Source organism: Pseudopodoces humilis, chromosome 5 (assembly GCF_049639895.1).
Source record: "Pseudopodoces humilis isolate 2021_Gansu_Grassland_sample_001 chromosome 5, ASM4963989v1, whole genome shotgun sequence".
NCBI classification, from domain to species: domain Eukaryota; kingdom Metazoa; phylum Chordata; class Aves; order Passeriformes; family Paridae; genus Pseudopodoces; species Pseudopodoces humilis.
In genome coordinates, this window is record NC_142204.1 from 71,444,048 (window position 1) to 71,461,024 (window position 16,977).

General features: G+C 45.6%; 1 protein-coding gene across 1 annotated transcript in view; it reads left to right on the forward strand.

The window, feature by feature from the left end:
* LOC148184382 (collagen alpha-1(XII) chain-like) overlaps nt 1-15,945 on the forward strand; it is a 37,633-nt gene extending 21,688 nt beyond the window's left edge. The window contains exons 19-29 of the mRNA XM_088055709.1: nt 123-262; nt 1,524-1,647; nt 2,907-3,050; nt 3,767-3,957; nt 4,391-4,465; nt 4,999-5,102; nt 5,183-5,209; nt 6,229-6,306; nt 8,753-8,788; nt 11,432-11,494; nt 15,903-15,945. Coding sequence (XP_087911835.1) covers nt 123-262; nt 1,524-1,647; nt 2,907-3,050; nt 3,767-3,957; nt 4,391-4,465; nt 4,999-5,102; nt 5,183-5,209; nt 6,229-6,306; nt 8,753-8,788; nt 11,432-11,494; nt 15,903-15,945 — 1,025 coding nt within the window. The remainder of the gene's footprint in view (nt 1-122; nt 263-1,523; nt 1,648-2,906; nt 3,051-3,766; nt 3,958-4,390; nt 4,466-4,998; nt 5,103-5,182; nt 5,210-6,228; nt 6,307-8,752; nt 8,789-11,431; nt 11,495-15,902) is intronic.
* Nucleotides 15,946-16,977: the final 1,032 nt, after the last annotated feature.

The following is a 16,977-nucleotide window of genomic DNA, read 5'->3' on the forward strand; positions in this document are numbered from 1 at the left end:
GCTTGCCCAAAAGTTGGCATCACAAGAGGTTTGGGGTTTGTTTTGTTGCTCTGAACACACAAAACCCCAGGATTCTGCTTTAGGAGCCCTCAGCTTATGGAATTCCTCTCTTCCCTCTGCAGTTTGTGGGAAGCTCAAGGCAGACGTTGGGTTCCTGGTGGATGAATCGTCCAGCATAGGCCAGAGCAACTTCAATAAAGTGAAGGATTTCCTCTTCCGGATTGTTTCCTATTTCCCCAAGATTGGACCTGAAAGGACACAGGCAAGATTTTCTTATTCCATTTCCTAAAGTTACTTTCTTTCTGTTTCCTCCTTCTGCTCAGCCTTGCCTGGAGCAGAATCTGCTCACACAGGAGTTGTGGAGCAGAAAGACCAAGGAAAGTCCTGTGATGAACAAAAAAACAGGGATTAAACTCTCCTCAATGCCATCTTTCCCATTTCCATTTCTTGGTTATCTTTCCAAGACCAAATCATTGGGAGTAAAGCAAATTCCACACCTGAAATGCTGTCTAGGTTAGCCCAGAGGCCTGTCAGGTGCATATTCCCCTCTCTGATCCCATTTCTGACCCCATCCAGACTGGGAATGTTTGGGAATCCAGAGTGGGAATGTTTGGGAATCCAGAGTGGGAATGTTTGGGAATCCAGAGTGGGAATGTTTGGGAATCCAGAGTGGGAATGTTTGGGAATCCAGAGCGAGAATTGTGGGAAATCCAGAGCGAGAATTGTGGGAAATCCAGAGCGAGAATTGTGGGAAATCCAGAATGGAAATGGTTGTGAATCCAGAGTGAGGACAGTTGGAAATACAGAGCAGGAATGGCGGGAAATCCAGAGTGGGAATTGTGGGAAATCCAGAATGGAAATGGTTGTGAATCCAGAGTGGGAATGGTTGGAAATCCGGAGTGGAAATGGTTGGGAATCCACAGTGAGAATGGCTGGGAAACCAGAGTGAGGATGGTGGGAAATCCAGAGGGAGAATGGTTGGGAATCCAGACTGGGAATGGTCGGAAATCTGGAGTGGGGAATTGTTGGAAATTCAGAGTGGGAATGGCTGGAAATCCGGGTGTGGATCCAAGTGGGAAATGCAGGATGTCCCAGCAGCTCCCTCCTCCAACAATCAGAGACCCAAAGCCCCAGGTCATGATGGGAATCACCTCCAGAGCAAATGAAGCCTGAAGAATTTAATGACAGCAAAGCCAATGGGAAGACTTGGTTCCTCATTTATTTGGGGTCATTTATTTAATTAACGGCATATTTGAATTAGGGAGATTTACAGAACTCAGTTGAAGTTGAGCAGGAAATGGGAATTTCTTGGACTCTGCTTGGAGGTTTTAGGTGAATGACGAAATTACCCTGGGTCAACAAATAACTCTGGGAACATAAAAAAAAATTGATTTAGGTGAGGGTCTGGCTCCCTTTTCCCAGAGAATTCAACCTCTTCCCATTCCCGGTGCACCACGCTCTGACTCGAGGCAGTCTGTCCCATTTCCTGTGGATCTGGGGATTTTAATCCCAGATTTTGGCAGGTTGCCGTTGCTCAGTACAACGAGGAGCCCAGGGCAGCTTTTCACTTCAACCAGCACCGCGACCGCAACGGAGCCCTCGGAGCCATCAAAGGGCTGAGCTACACCGGAGGCAACACCAAAACAGGTCTGGGAGGGCACCTGGATACCTGGGATGATCCTTCTGGCCCTGAAGAGATCCTGGAAACCAAGGAAAACATTTCTCTGAGTGGTTTGGAGCCATTTCCTTGGTGGGAATGTTGTGCCCAAAATTGTTTTAAATTGAGAAATTTAAATTTAATTTAATTTAAATTTAATTTGAATTTAAATTTAATTTGAGAACAGATTAAATTTAATTTTTGGGAGAGGTTTTTTTCAACCACTTGGTGCTTTTCACATGTCTTGGTTTTTCCCCTGGGTTTTCCTCATTATTTTATGATTTTGCCTGGACTTGAGGGAGGTTTTTATACCACAAACAGGAGGGTGGCTGGTTTGAAGAATTTTTCCATCCCAGAAATCCAGATATTTTTGTCTCATTTAAAAAGCTCAGAGAGGGACGACACTTTCCATGTGCTGATTCCCAGATGGACACTGGGAATACCTGGTTCCCCTGGATGAACACAACCAGGAATGGTAAATTAAAGATTGTTAGTTTTAATTTAATCATTTAACCAAATTGGTTGGAAGCTGGTGCCAGTAACTCCAAGATTCAATCCCCATATGGATCTTTCAGGAATTGGACTCAATGATCCTTGTGGATCCTTTCCAGCCTGGAATATTCTGGAGTTTTGTGATTTTTCAATGAATTCTTCACATCAGGAAAGCTTCGAGGCACCCAAATCCCTCATCCTGCCTCAGTGGTATTGGACAAGAGCACAAAAAACCAGGGACAGTCAAAATACAGGAATTTTCATGGGATTGGTTAGGGAAAGAAGGCATGGAATTGGTCAGGCTGGAAATTCCTGGCTAATCTTGCCTCTAATCCTTCTTTTTATGGAGTTTGTGTCGATAAAGACATTTTACTCCATGTAGGAATTTTTCCATAGTATTTTAGAGCTTCTTGACCATTTCAATCTGTGGGAGATTTCTTTGTGAAACTTTCTTGGTCTTTCCAAAGACATTTGGAAATGGGAATTCTGTGGATTTTTTTTTTTCCTGAAGTGTAAGAAAAGTGCTTCAATTTTCTGAATATTTTGGTTTCGCTTTTCCAAAACTATCTGTTGATTCCACCAGAACCATTCCAGCCAAGCTGATTTCCTGCCCTTATCCTTCAAAACACATTTTCCCATGCCCAGGACTTTCCACTTATAAGGAATTCCCTTCATTCTCCACCCCTGGAAGAAGATCCAGAGTCCAAACCCATGGAATTAATCCAGACTCCCACCCTGCCTCTCCCTGTCTGCTCAGGCCGTGCCATATCCTACGTGTTAAAGGAATTATTCCAGCCCTCCAGAGGGATGAGACCGGGCGTTCCTCACATCCTGGTGCTTGTGACCGATGGACAATCCCAGGACGACGTGCTGCCCCCAGCCAGAGCAGCCCATGCTTTGGGTAGGAGTTCCCATTTGTGTTTGCCTTGGTTCTCCATGAATTTCCAGGGGGCTGAGGTTTCCCAGTTGGGTTTCCCTCAGTTCTCCATGAATTTCCAGGGGGTTGGGGACACCCCATTGGCTTTCCCTCAGTTCTCCATGAATTTCCAGGGAGTTAAGGTTTCCCCGTTGTGTTTTCCTCAGTTCTCCATGAATTTCCAGGGGGTTGAGGTTGCCTCCTTGTGTTTCCCTCTGTTCTCCATGGATTTCCAGGGGGTTGAGGTCACCCCATTGGGTTTTCCTCAGTTCTCCATGAATTTCCAGGGGGTTGAGGTTGCCTCCTTGTGTTTCCCTCTGTTCTCCATGGATTTCCAGGGGCTTGAGGTCACCCCATTGGGTTTTCCTCAGTTCTCCATGGATTTCCAGGGGGTTGAGGTCACCCCATTGCGTTTCCCTCAGTTCTCCATGAATTTCCAGGGGGCTGAGGTTGCCCCGTTGTGTTTCCCTCAGTTCTCCATGGATTTGCAGGGCTTTGAGGGTGGTGCACCTTTTTGTTCATTCCCTCCTTTATCCTTTCTCTTTTCTCTTCCCAACTTGTCTTGGTTCACTGTAATTCACACCCCGCTCCAGGTGACTTCTCTGTGGGTTCTACCTGATCCCACCAGAGGGTTTTACCGGGTAGGGGTTTGGAAACTCTGATCCCAAGAATTAGGAGTGGTGGAATCCATGTCATTCCAGGGCTCTGTGTCATTGCTGTGGGGGTGTCAGGAGCTGACCCCGTGGAGCTCCACAGGATTTTGCTGCAGCAGAACCCCCAGAATGTTTTCTACGTCAGCACCTTCGATGACTTCCCCCAAATCCTCCAAGAGTTGATAGAAGCCATTTGTTCTGATCCTCAGCTTCCAGGAACCCAAATCCCACCGGAAAAGGTGAGTTCCTACTCCTGGGAGTAAATCCAGCTTGGAGTGGGTCAGGCACAAGGAAAATCTTCTTCCCTGAGGGAACAAAGCAGATTCAGAGTGGATTTAGGACACCGTGTCCCATCCTGATCTTGCTGTCCAGCCCTAAAGAGCAAAACATTTGAAATCCAGGGAGTGGAACTGAGGAGGCCAGGATAGAACTGGGAATGTTTTGGTGGATAAAACAACTGCAGAACACTTAGACATATTAAAAATTCATATAAATGCATAGGAATAGACTGTAAATGTCTGAGTATTCTTCTGGATGGTCAACTCTGCTTCTCCCTTTCTTTGCCTAAGCCATGTTCTAGTCTGTGTTTCCTGGTCATTCTGGTTTATTTGCCATCCTTTGGTGGATTTTAATTCCCTGATAATTTAATTTTTTTTCTCTTTTCTGTTGAAGAGCTCCAGGGGCTCAGCAGCTCACAGGGGTTATGAGCCCCACAGCTTCACTACGAAGGGAGAGAAAGGGGAGCGGGTGAGTCACAGAATAGTCTCAGTTGGAAGGAACCCACATGGATCATCGAGTCCAGCTCTTAAGGGAATGTCCCTACAGCATGATCCATTTGGATAGTTAATATCATGGAATATCATGGAATGGTTTGGGCTGGAAGGGACTTGAAAGATCATCCAGTTCCGACCTTGACACCTTCCACTATCCCAGGTTGCTCCAAGCCCCAATGTCCAACCTGGCCTTGGGCATTTCCAGGGATCCAGCCACAGCTTCTCTGGGAATTCCATCCCAGCCCCTCCCCACCTTCCCAGCCAGAAATTCCTTCCCAATATTCCATCTATCCCTGCCCTCTGGCGGTAAATACAACGAAATTATGACTGAGGAAGAGTTCAAGGAAAGAATCACCCTCAGGTCTTCTCTGTTGGTGTTTTGCTCTTCCTGCTCCATGCTGGCTTTGAAAATCCTGGAAAAGGGAATTGCTCTGGGATTTGGGAATGCTCTCAAGCGTTACAGTGCTGTATGAAGCTGTTTTGCAGGTCTGAGGTTATCCCCCCCAGGCTGTCATTTTCCATGTTTTTAGGGTCTCCCTGGGAAAGACGGCATTCCTGGACTGCCGGGCAGGCCGGGCCGGCCAGGTCCTCCAGGTCCCCCTGGAATCATGGTATGGATTGGTTTTAACGAACTTTTCCAAAGGGCTATTCCAGAGAAAACTGACCAGTATCCCTCTGTCCTGTTTTGCAGGGGCTCCCTGGCAGCCAAGGCGACATTGTGAGTATTTGGAATCCTGCGTTTGTTTGGGTTGGAAGGGACCTTAAAACTCATCCCATTCCATGGGCAGGGGCCCTTCCCACCATCCCAGGTTGCTCCAGACCCTGTCCAACCTGGCCTTGGACATTTCCAGGGATCAGCATCCATGGTCTTGTGGGTGTTTTTCTGTTTAATACTGCAGAATTTATTAATTCCAGGGATCTCCGGGCTATCCAGGACCAGCAGGGCCAAAAGGAGACAGAGTGAGTTCCATTCCTGGATTTCACTGGGAGAAATTAATTTCATTGTTGTGACCTCTCTTTTCCGAGCATTTTCACCAGGATCTTTGGTGAATGTGAATTTTTAAGCTGTGTCTACCTAATCCTACACTGCCTATCTACAGCTTGAGGAATTTCCCCCGGGAATTTTATGTCTTTATGGAGAAAAGTGCTCAATCCTAATACCAGGTTCTGGGCACAATTAATTAGTTAATTGATTGCAGAAGAAGGTGGGGTCATTCTGCCTGAGTCTCCATAATTAACAAACCTGGTTTAATCTGCTCAGGACACTAAAATATTTCAATATTTACTGGGGGCAGATCCCAGGAGGAGCTTCCTGCCCTTCTCCCAGTCCCCATTCCTCCTTTTTCCTTGCATCCTCCTGAGCTGTCTGTGTGGATGAAGATTGGGAATGGACCCTGCTGGAAAGCCAACTTCCACTTTTTTCCTTGGGATTAATTTTTTCCACACCAGCAAGCAAAACTCAGGTCATGGCCATGTGGTTTTGGGTGCCAAGTGCTTTGAGTTGATGGAATCGCCCCTAAATCACCCAATTTCCCCTCTGCTCCTGGATCTCCCAAAGTGCCTTTATCCACAGGGAGAGCCAGGCTATGTCCTGGGAGGAGTGGAGGTGATTCCTGGCCGGAATGGGCAGCCTGGCCCCGCTGTGAGTATCAAACCCCAGGTGTGGGGGAGCCTTCAGCTTCCCAAGGGCTGGGAGAAATCCCAAATCCCTCCCTCTTCCGCTTTTCCTTGTCACAGGGACAGAAGGGGCAGCCAGGAGTTCCTGGGGTTCCAGGACCACCAGGTTCTCCAGGGCCACCAGGAATCTCCATCAAGGTGAGTTTGCAGCACAGTTCTGGGATGTGCCACAGGAAAGGGAGACCCAACACCAAATATTGTGGGTGGAGGTGTCTGGAGACTTCTCCTGAAAGCTCTGCCTTCTGGTGGGAGTGGGAATTTTGCTGTCTTGGAGCAAAAATCTCCCAGATTTTTTGCTGGGATGAAGTTTGGTGAGGAGCCCCTAAATGCCCATCCCATGGGAATTCTCCTTGTCCTTTGTGTTTCAGGGTGAACCAGGGAATTCAGGAATTAGGGTGAGTACCTAAGGTCAGCTTTCACTTTGGGATGAAAAGCCTTTTTTCCATAGTTTTTTTTTCCAAACTGCCCAGGAAGTTCTGGCTTCCAAACTTCCAAATTTCCTTGGAGATCCATGAAGGGATCATGGAGTGAGAATTTCCTGTGCTTCATGCAGGGTCCCCGTGGGAGGAGTGGCCTCAAAGGAGACAGAGGAGACACAGGAGAGCCAGTGAGTGATCCCAGGAAGTCGGGGAAAAACTGGGACAGATCCAGAGGAGGGAAAAATGTGGATCAAGAGCCTGAGACAGCAAATGTCCCAAACTGGAAACAGATCCAAAACAAGGGAAGGGGTGGTTCTGCCCAGAAATCATCCCACAAGGAGGTTTGGGGTGTGGGAAGTTTGGGTTCAAGGGGAGATACAAGAAGGAAAAACGTCCATGGAGGATGGACTCCATGGGAATAAAAGGCACCGGGATTGGTTTGGGAATTCTCTGTTACAAATGGCTCAGTCTGAAGGATAACATCAATGTGCTGCTTTTCCATCCTTTTTCCATTCTATTGTTTTTGCCATATTGGAGAGCCATATCCCATAAATCAGTCTTTTCCATGGGTCTGGATTCACCATTCCAGACTAACCTGGGCTCCCAGCCTCTGTCTTCCATTGTTTCCCCTTCCTGGGTAAAGCCAGGGATTCATAACTTATTTGTGAGGGTAAAGGAAATTTGGGAATACAAATCCAGCTCTGTAATTCCTCATTTTTAAAGGAACTGCTCAGATGGACAGGTCAGGATAAATATTTCCCTGCAGAATTAAAAATAAACCTTTCCAGTTTGGAGGGGGAAAAAAAAATAAAGATTTGATGATGTTCCTTTCTTTCCAGGGAAAACCTGGTTTGCCAGGCCCTGTGGGGCTTCATGGGGCTCCTGGACTGCCTGGACCACGGGGAGAAAAGGTTGGATAATTCCTGAATCCCTCAGCCCAGGGGGGAAATGAGAGGAATAGTAGGGTGGACCTGTGGGAAGGCATTTTGGGATGTGCCAACATTCCTGGAATTTACTGTTTCTGCTCAGAGCCAAACATTTCCAGAGGAAATTTCTCCCCTCCTGTTTTGCTAAGAAAGACTCTGGAGCAGAAATCTGGGAAGGATGGGTGCTCTGGGATCAGCATTCCTGAGGATTCTGTGCTTTCCTTGCAGGGAATGGCGGGAATTGGCATTCCTGGCACTGCTGGCATGAAGGGGGAGGAAGGAGAGCAGGTGGGTTGGAAATCTTGCAGTGAGATTTGCATTAAAATCCTCTCTGAAACTTTTTTCTCTTTGCTTTTTTTGGGCTGAATTCTCTGTGAATATAATTTTTCTCTAGTTTCTCAGCCTCTTTTGGGCTGAACTCTCTGTGGATATAACTTTTCTTTAGTCTCTCAGCTTCCTTTGGGCTGAATTCCTCTGGGATCCTCTCTCGTGGGGAGTCTCACTTATCTCAGTCCTTATTATTCGATAAAAACTCCCGGGCTCATTAGATTCTGGTTTCTTGTGTTTATTGAAGGATCTTTACAAAAACCTGGCAGGTTTATCTAGCTAGACTAGCTGCACAAGCTCAAATCACCACAGCCTGGCTCATCTCGTTCTAATGATACAAAATGGCCTCGAACCACGCGGTCTTTTCACCTTTATATCAATTTTTACTCTACTAACTACAGACACATGTATTGTTATTATATCTCAACAAATAAGTTTTCTATATCTACTCACGTAATTAAAAGTGCGACTAACTCTAAACCAATCATATTTTGTGCTTCTAAAAACTGCAGAAGCATGGAGAAGAAGGAAGAAGAAGGATTAAAAACTACACTCTTTTTCTTCTATCTTTACGTGTGAAACTCTCTTAAAATCTATATTTTCACTTCAGTGTCAAATGAAACAATTTTCTACTTTCTGTTTAATTTCTTACTAACTCTGGCTTGCTCAGGGATATTTGGAAGCTTTTCTGTCAATATTATATATGATTGATGTATTTTTTAAAGAATTGTATAGACAGAGAAATGTCCCTGCATTTCTAGACTCCTACACTCCTGGAGTGTTGAGTGTCTCCAAAGCCTCCTCCAATTTAGGTTTTCCTTGGAATCCCGTGGTTCCACACGGAAAGGGTGAGAAAAGGGAAGATTTGGGGATTAAAGTTGGAGCTTTCACTGTTTCCTCTGTTGTTTTCAGGGAACGATGGGACCTCCAGGAGCACCGGGACCAAAGGTGGGTGCTGAAATCCTGAACCCAAATTCCCGGGGCTGGAATTCACGTTCCAAGGAAATTTTCTGCTCCTAACCAGCACCATAATTAATCATCATAGTAATTCCTGTGGGAATCACTGGATCATGGAATGGCTTCCAAGGCCACCTGGTCCAAACCCTCTGGACTGAGCAGGGACACCAGCCTGACCTGGAGCCTTCCCTCAAAAGCAAAGAAAGGGAATAATTTCCCACTCCCTGGACTCTGGAATTCCCTGCTGCCAGGAGAGACCTGGAATGGCAGCAGTGTGGGATATTTTAAATAATTTTAAATAATTAATGGCACTTTTGTGGCCAGGGAGACTCCAGAGTCCCAGGCTGGAAGAGCTGTCCTGTAATTGATGGAAAATTGAGTTGAAGAGCTCCATCCCCCCTTCCCTCCCTCTGGATGGCAGCAGGAACCAAAACTTCTGGATCTGTTTTCATTCTGGTGAAAATTCCCTTCTGATTTCTTCCAGGGAATTCCAGGACCTCCAGGGCAGAAGGGAGACCAAGTAAGAGAACATTTGACCAGCTCAGGTGCAATTATCCCGATTTTTCCCAGCTTGTTCCCTGTGGGATCCAGCAGGGATATCCTTGAGCTCAATTTTCCCCTCTCCTTGGCTCTTGTGCTTCTGAGATGAGTTTGGGCATTATTTCGAGGAATAAATGGTGGGAAAGGGATGAGCAAAAAGTTTTCCCCACTTCACATTTTTCATTCCATTGGTCACCATTCCTTCCTCTTGCCTTGCAGGGAAATCCAGGATTTCCAGGTGCTCCAGCCTTGGAGGTAACTTGGAGTGGTTTAGAGCCCTTCTTGTCCTTTAGCTGTGCAGCCTCCATCCCAAAATGCCAGGAATCCAAGAGTTGTGTCCCACAGAACTGCAGGAAGAACACTCAGACCTTTTCCCGCCAGCCAACTTTGTCCTCTTCTCCCTCGCTCCACGTCTTGTATTCCCAGTATTCCCATTGTCCCCTCAAAGGAGCTCCACTGCCTGTCCAGGAAATAAAAGGATAAAAATTCCCACCACTGAATCCATGTGCTCCAGGCCTGTCCCTGCTCAAGCTCCTCATCCACAGGGATGAGCCCTGCTGGACACCCACAGCTCTCCATGACCCTCCAAATTCCAGCTTTAAGGAGAAACCTCAGTGGTGGCCACCTCTGTGTCCCATAACAATTCTGATCCCATAACAATTCTTAACCCATAACAATTCTTATCCCATAACATTCCTTGCTTTGGAAAAGGTACCATGTAAAGGAGATTTTTTAATTTATTTTATTTTTTTTCCCCACCAATAACTGAGGATTTCTGTGATTTCCTCTTCTCCTCAGGTTTTGGGACCTCCAGGCAAGAAAGGTGTCAAGGTAAGACTGATGTTTAATTAAATACTTAATTAGCATTGCTTGAAAAGGCAAGATCTTTTCTTGGAAAAGCAGAGGTTGTTCCATGTTTCCTGAATTCCATCGCCTTTGTGATTGACTGGAGAGGAGAGAGTGGAAAAGTCTTGTCCTGGGGCTATTTCCCTTGCTTTAATTCACATTTTGTACCTGGTATTCTCATTCTAGCCTTAGTCCAGGGGAAATTTTGGGATTTCAGAAGGAAGACATCATTCAAGCGCAGATCCAGCCCAATCCCAGAAGATACTTCCAGCCAAGGGAGGCTAAAATCAGGGATAGAAGAGGCTGGAAGAGATTCTTGGATTCTCCAATCCCACCTCCTGCTCAAAGCAGGCCCACTCCAAAGCTGGGTCAAGTCTCCTGTGCTGAGAATTCCCATGGATGGAGAATTCCCACATCTTTGGGCCCCTGATCCAGAGTTTGGCCTCACTGAAAGAAAACTGAGTTTCCCAAACCAAGGAGCTCTCTGTCCCAGAGCTGTTCCCTGGCTGTATTGTCCATATTTTCCAGCTGCTTTAGAAAATTCCAATCACTTTCTCAGGGGCTTTGAGGTACAACATGACCTGGAATATTCTAAATTTAATTTTTTAACTTTTCTTTTTTCAGTCTTGCTCTCTCATTGCCATCCTGCCAAAAACCTTCAGTCTGTGAGAAGGATTTACTGCAGGACTGATTCCCCTTGGATTTTCTGTGGAAATTCCCTACAGTGCTTCAGACCTCACTCATTCCATAGACACAACAAAATTTGACTTTTTTGCTGGGATTCTGTGTTGGAATCACCTCCTTTTATTGATCTTTTATTGATCTCAGACTTGCTTCACTGGCAAAAATCCTTTTTTTTTTTTTTAGGCTTTAGTGATCTGGGAATTTTGCTCTGGCCTTGTGGTGGGATGTGGCTTGGAATATCTGAATTTTTTTTTTTATTATTTCTGATACTTCACTGCCAACCTGCAGAGAAATGACAGATGTTCATTTTATTCAGTTTAAACCAGTAAAAATGTGTTCTTGATGCTTTGTAGTGTGGCAAAATCTATGATGAATTTTGGATGGCAGAAGGCAGAATGGAATAAAATTCTTTATAAATCCAGGATGAAGAGATGGGTTGATTTGGCAATGGATTTTTTTTCCAGAGTGCATCAGAAGTGTAAAATGCATCCCCAAGGAGTCACGGGAACAGGGCTTGGCTTCCTGCAGGATATTCTTGGTCTCAGGTGTGTCTTTTATTCCCAGGGAGATCCCGGACCAGCTGGACCGCGAGGAGACAAAGGAGTCCCGGGAGAAAAAGGGGAGAAGGTGATGACCCTGCACTTCCTTTAGGGATAAAAGGATTTATTTTGTTTGTGGCCACCGAGGAAACTCTGAGGGAGATGGAAATTCCTCCCCAGATCATCCATCCAAGAATCCAGGGGGAAACTTCCATGTGTAGAAATCCAAATCTCTTGGAAAGGAAATCGGGGAGGGAGGAAATGCTCAGCTCCCTGGTTGTCCATGGGGATGGAAATACCTTGGATCTGCTCTGGCTTTTCCTGCTCTGTGGAGATTTGTCCTGAACTTGGAAAAGCTGCCTTGGCAAGACCCTGTATCCCTTTGTTTTTTCAGGGAAGTCCAGGATTTGGAATTCCTGGCCAGCCTGGGCTGAAGGGGGACATCGGTGACAGGGTGAGTGGGACAGTGGGGTGGGTCTGGAATGGGAAGGTCTCAGGGGACAAAGTCGGAGGTTTAGGGACAAAATCCCTCCGTCACCTCCATGGATTTGTCGGCCTTCCGCCCTGAGGAGATGGACACGGGGGAGGTGACAAGGAACCGGGCTGGTGACCCTGTGGAGCTCTGGGGGTCATGAGCTCTGTCCTCAGGTCAGGTGCAAATCCCCCAAAATGTGGAGAATTCCTCATGACTGGAGAAAAACACAGATGGTCAATGCTCAACTGCTGACCCTGTGGACAGAATCCAATCTTGGTGGATAGAATCCAAGCAAGTCCCATTTCCAATTATTTCCTCTCCTGAAAGTCACCTTGATCTTCATCTTCCTGACTTTTGTGTCTAGGAAGGTTTTGGTGGCTCCCATGTGACTCCACTGATGTCCAGGAAGGGTTGGGTTAATCCTTGCTATTCCCTTCTCCACGGACATCACAGTCCCCTTCCTTTTAATCCAGCAAAAATTGTCAAATCCCAATATTTATGGATGAGAATCCTTTGGAAGAGGGGTGGGAAACTGAAAATATTGATGGTTTCAAAGTGTGGGCGACAGGAGACACCTCTGGACAGGGCAGGCTTGGTGCAGCCCCTCGTGGGACATTCCCTGTTTTCCCCTTCTCTGATTTTAGCTGCTGACACCTGGAATTGTCTTACCTGTGTCATTCCTTCTGTGTTTCTGCAGGGAAATGTGGGATTGTCTGGGAAGCCAGGTCAGAAGGTGAGTTCATGGAAAGCTTTGTTCCCTGTGAGGATGGGGAGGCCCTGGCACAGAATTCCCAGAGCAGCTGTGGCTGCCCCTGGATCCCTGGAAGTGTCCAAGGTCAGGTTGGACGGGACTTGGAGCACCCTGGGATAGCGGAAGGTGTCCCTGCCCATGGCAGGGGGTGCAACCAAGTGGTCTTAGAGGTTCCTTCCAACATCTTTGGTCAGGCCTTAAAAAATTCCTGCTAATCCTCACCTGCAGGATTTTTCCCAGGAAAAGTTCAAAACAAGTCAAGAAATTTCTGGAGAAGATCCCACCTGTGGCATTTGTTCAGTGAGTGCCTCACTGTGGGCATTCCTCAAACAGGGATCTCCCCAGACTTGGCTGGAGGAGGGTTTGGATTTGGGAATTGTTCCGTAGATCAATGAATGGAATTTTTAGGCCAGATCAGCTCCCAGGACATGGAAAAATGGGATGTCACAAGAGATAATTGGGATGCAGCCAAGCCAGGAGGTGTTAACGAGATGTGTTAATGAGGCTACGAAGTGGAGGCAAGGAGAGGTATTTGGGATTGGGAGAAGGCCTGGAGAGTGTCACAAATTTCCCAGATTTCATGGAATATTCCAAGTTGGGAGAGACCCACAAGGATCATCCAATCCAGCTCTTAAGGAAATGGGATCAAATCCATGACCTTGTGGGACAAACATCAGAGCAGATGAGGACCCATCCATGAGAGCTCAGCTGATTTAAACGGGAATAAAAATTAAAACTTGGAATGGGAACTGGTCCTGTGTCCAAGACTGGATCCATCTCGAGTCTCTGCTTATCTGAACTGCTCCTGGAGGTGGAAAACCTCAGGAGATTCTGTCCTGAGTGAATTTCAGGGATGGCTGTGGAGTCTGGATAGATCAGGTTAGAGCTGGATGCTTTCCAGCCCAATAACCCTGCAAAAATAATAATACTATAATTAAATAAATTGAAATACTATAAATATATATTATTAAATAAATCAAAATAAACTAGATATTAATAATACAAATCCTGCAATCCCGGCCATTCCTAGCACAGGGTAAATGCTCCGAGCCCAAACTTCATCCAGGATTGTGGAAGATATTCCATGATCATGAATGTGCTGTTGGAATCTGCCCCTCAGTGTGGGAGGGCTCTGGAATGCAGGACAGGAATGTGACAAGTCTTGTTTCCTTTAGGGGGAGAGAGGTGAACCAGGATTCCCTGGAAAACCAGGAGAGGCCGGGCTGAGAGGAAAAGATGTGAGTAAAGGCAGGATCCAGGGGGATGGAGCTGCTGATCCCTTGGGACCAACCAACAGCCCCAGCTCTGCCCTGCAATGGCAAACAAGGGACAACTTTTCTTCCTTGTTATCCAACATCAGTTCCCAGAGCAGCTGTGGCTGCCCCTGGATCCCTGGAAGTGTCCAAGGCCAGCTTGGACGGGGCTTGGAGCAACCTGGGATAGTGGGAGGTGTCCCTACCCATGGCAGAGGGTGGCACTGGATGGGCTTTAAGGTCCCTTCCAACCCAAATGATTCCGGGATTCTTTGATCAGGATTTTTGTCACTGAGTCACATCTGCTTGATGTGGATTTAGCACGAGGTGCAGCCACACCAGCCCTGAGAGGTCTACTTCTAGTTCTGAGCCTCAAATTATCTCAACTTGGAAAGGATCCATAAAAATCATGGAGCCCAGCTCCCTGCTCCTCACAGAACTGCCCAAATAATTCCCTCCTGTGGCCAAACAAGGTGGGCCCTCACGAAAACATCAGAAGAGGCTTCCAGAAGTTTCTTCTGATCCCAGTGAAGAACTTTCCTCAGCTCTGACAGCTGGGTTGATCCCTGGAAATGGAATAGGATCCCTATTAAGAGTTCCTTCTTGGGATCAAATGAGGTGGCCCCTCGGAAAAACAAGATGGCCCCTCGGAAAAACAAGATGGCCCCTCACAAAAACCAGGTGGCCCCTCACAAAAACATCCTGACTGGCTTCTGGAAAATTGGATATTTATCCATTGAGCTTGACTTCACCAGATCTGGAATATCCCTGTGGTCAGTTTGGGTCACCTGTCCTGGCTCTGTTTCCTCCCAACCTCCCATGAATTCCCAACTTTTCTCCTGGGAAACCTCTCCTGACCATCATCAGTGAAGAACTTTCTCCCAAGGGTTGGGTTGATCCCTGGACATCAAGTGGAATAGGATCACCCAAGGAAATTTTGGGAAAAAGGAAGCGGCTGCACTCCGACAGCCCTGACTTCGGAGTCGTGATTCCAGGACAAGAGCTCTGAGTTAGAAATGATGGGAAAAAACTTGGGAAACCCAGCACTTTTGTGTTGGAGGGAGAACCGGGGAGGAAAGGCTCCTCTGGGACCGAGGTAATCCCATCCCTTCCCGAGTTGCCGGGAGAACAGCAGCTGGAAAATGAAACCTTTGGATTTGTCCTGAAGTTGATCCCTGCTCATTTTATTTCCTGTTTATTTCTCCTTAAGTGAGGCTGTGGAGAATCCTCTTCACCTTTCTTTTATCTTGGATTTCACATTCCAAAAGGCTGGAATGCAAAAGCCAAAAAATAACTAAACTGGTTTTTGGGGGGTTTTTTGGGTTTTTTTCCTGGGAGATGCTGAAAATGGAGTGCCATGAATGGAATCCTAAAATATCCCGAGTTGGAAGGGACCCACCAGGATCATCCAGTCCAACTCCTGGAGCTCAGAACAGTGGGATTTGGTGGCAACCACCTCATCCTACTCCTAAATTTCAATATTCCAGTCACCCCACACCTTGTGCCCCTTTCTCCTCGTTTGTGGGAATGCTGTAAAACACCATCCCGAATTTAAGACATCCCAGATATCCCAAAACCTGCCTCTATCCCTGTTTTCCAAGCATTAAGCAGGGCTAAAGAGATTTAATCTCCATCAGAGCCCCTGGAATGTTTGATGGACTTGGTTCTCTCCCTTTGAACCCTTTCCTCCAGGTTTAAGTGCAACAAAAGTCCTATCACTTGATGGGAAAACATTTGGAAAGCTGCTCCTCTCTTTTAGGGAGAAGCTGGAGTCCCTGGAGAGCCAGGAGTGAGAGGAATCAGGGTAATAATTCCATTTTTCTCACTATTATTATAATTTCCTGCCCTGCAGAGTGGTGGGCCTGCTCTGTTCCCCCTCTCCATCCCAGTGTCCAAATATCCACTTCCAAATATTTCTTTCCTGTGGGAAAAATAATATTTTCCTTGCTGTTTTCATTTTCTGAGCTGCTGCTCGGGCTCGGTTTGTGATTTTTGCTCTCTCAATCTCTTCTTGCAGGGTCCTCCTGGACTCCCAGGACGACCTGGAGAGCAGGGAATGAAAGGAGATCCGGGAGAACCTGGAAAGGATGTAAGGAATCCCTGAAGGAGCAGCCGGGAGAGGGTGGATTTTGGGAGATTTAGTTATCTATAATATAATATAATATAATATAATATAATATAATATAATATAATATAAATATATAAATATAATATATATTATAAAAACAATAATATTATATTTATATTTATAAATTTATTCATATATTATTTTATTTATATAATATAAATATAATATATTTTGTAATTTATTTTATATATGTAATGTTTATATATTATATATGTAATATATATTATATATATATTTATGTATATATATATGTATATATATATAAACTTATATTTATTTATGTTTATTCCCAGCATTATAAATAAATAATATTTATTTCTTCAGATTGGGGTTGGATGGATCCAACATGGATAGATCCAGCAGAGATGGATTCACTCCATCCTTTTTTCATCCCCACATTAAAAAAAAATCAGGGAAAATATTACCAAGTTGCTCATGACTTTACCTAAATCTGATCCAGGAGATTCCTGAAAATATCAAAGCAACTCCTCTCCCTCTTCCACCTTTCTCCCTGTCTCCATATTAACAAGAATTGGGAGTTTAAATTTGTAATTGAATTATTTAATTTACTTTCTTTAATTATTTAATTTACTTTATTGAATTTATTTTATTTAATTATTTAATTTATTTAATTTATTTTGAATTTTATTTATTCTTGCTGTTTATTCTGCGGGGGCGGGGAAGAACACGAGGCAGAACAGCGACAGCAGCAATTCCCAAGAATTTGCTGTGCTGGGAGGGAAAACTCATTCCCAGAGGTCCAAAGGGTGTCTTTGGATGGATCCTTTGCAGCCATTCCTGCCGGATTCCCAATTTACCTCGCAGGACTCGTGTCCTGAGTCACAGGGAAAATGGGACTGGGAGAAAAGCTGCAGGAAATATCCCCATGGATCCAAAACAGATCCATCCCAGGCTTTCCCAAAGAAATGGTGTTGCTTCCTCAGCCAAGATGCGGTGGCAGGGA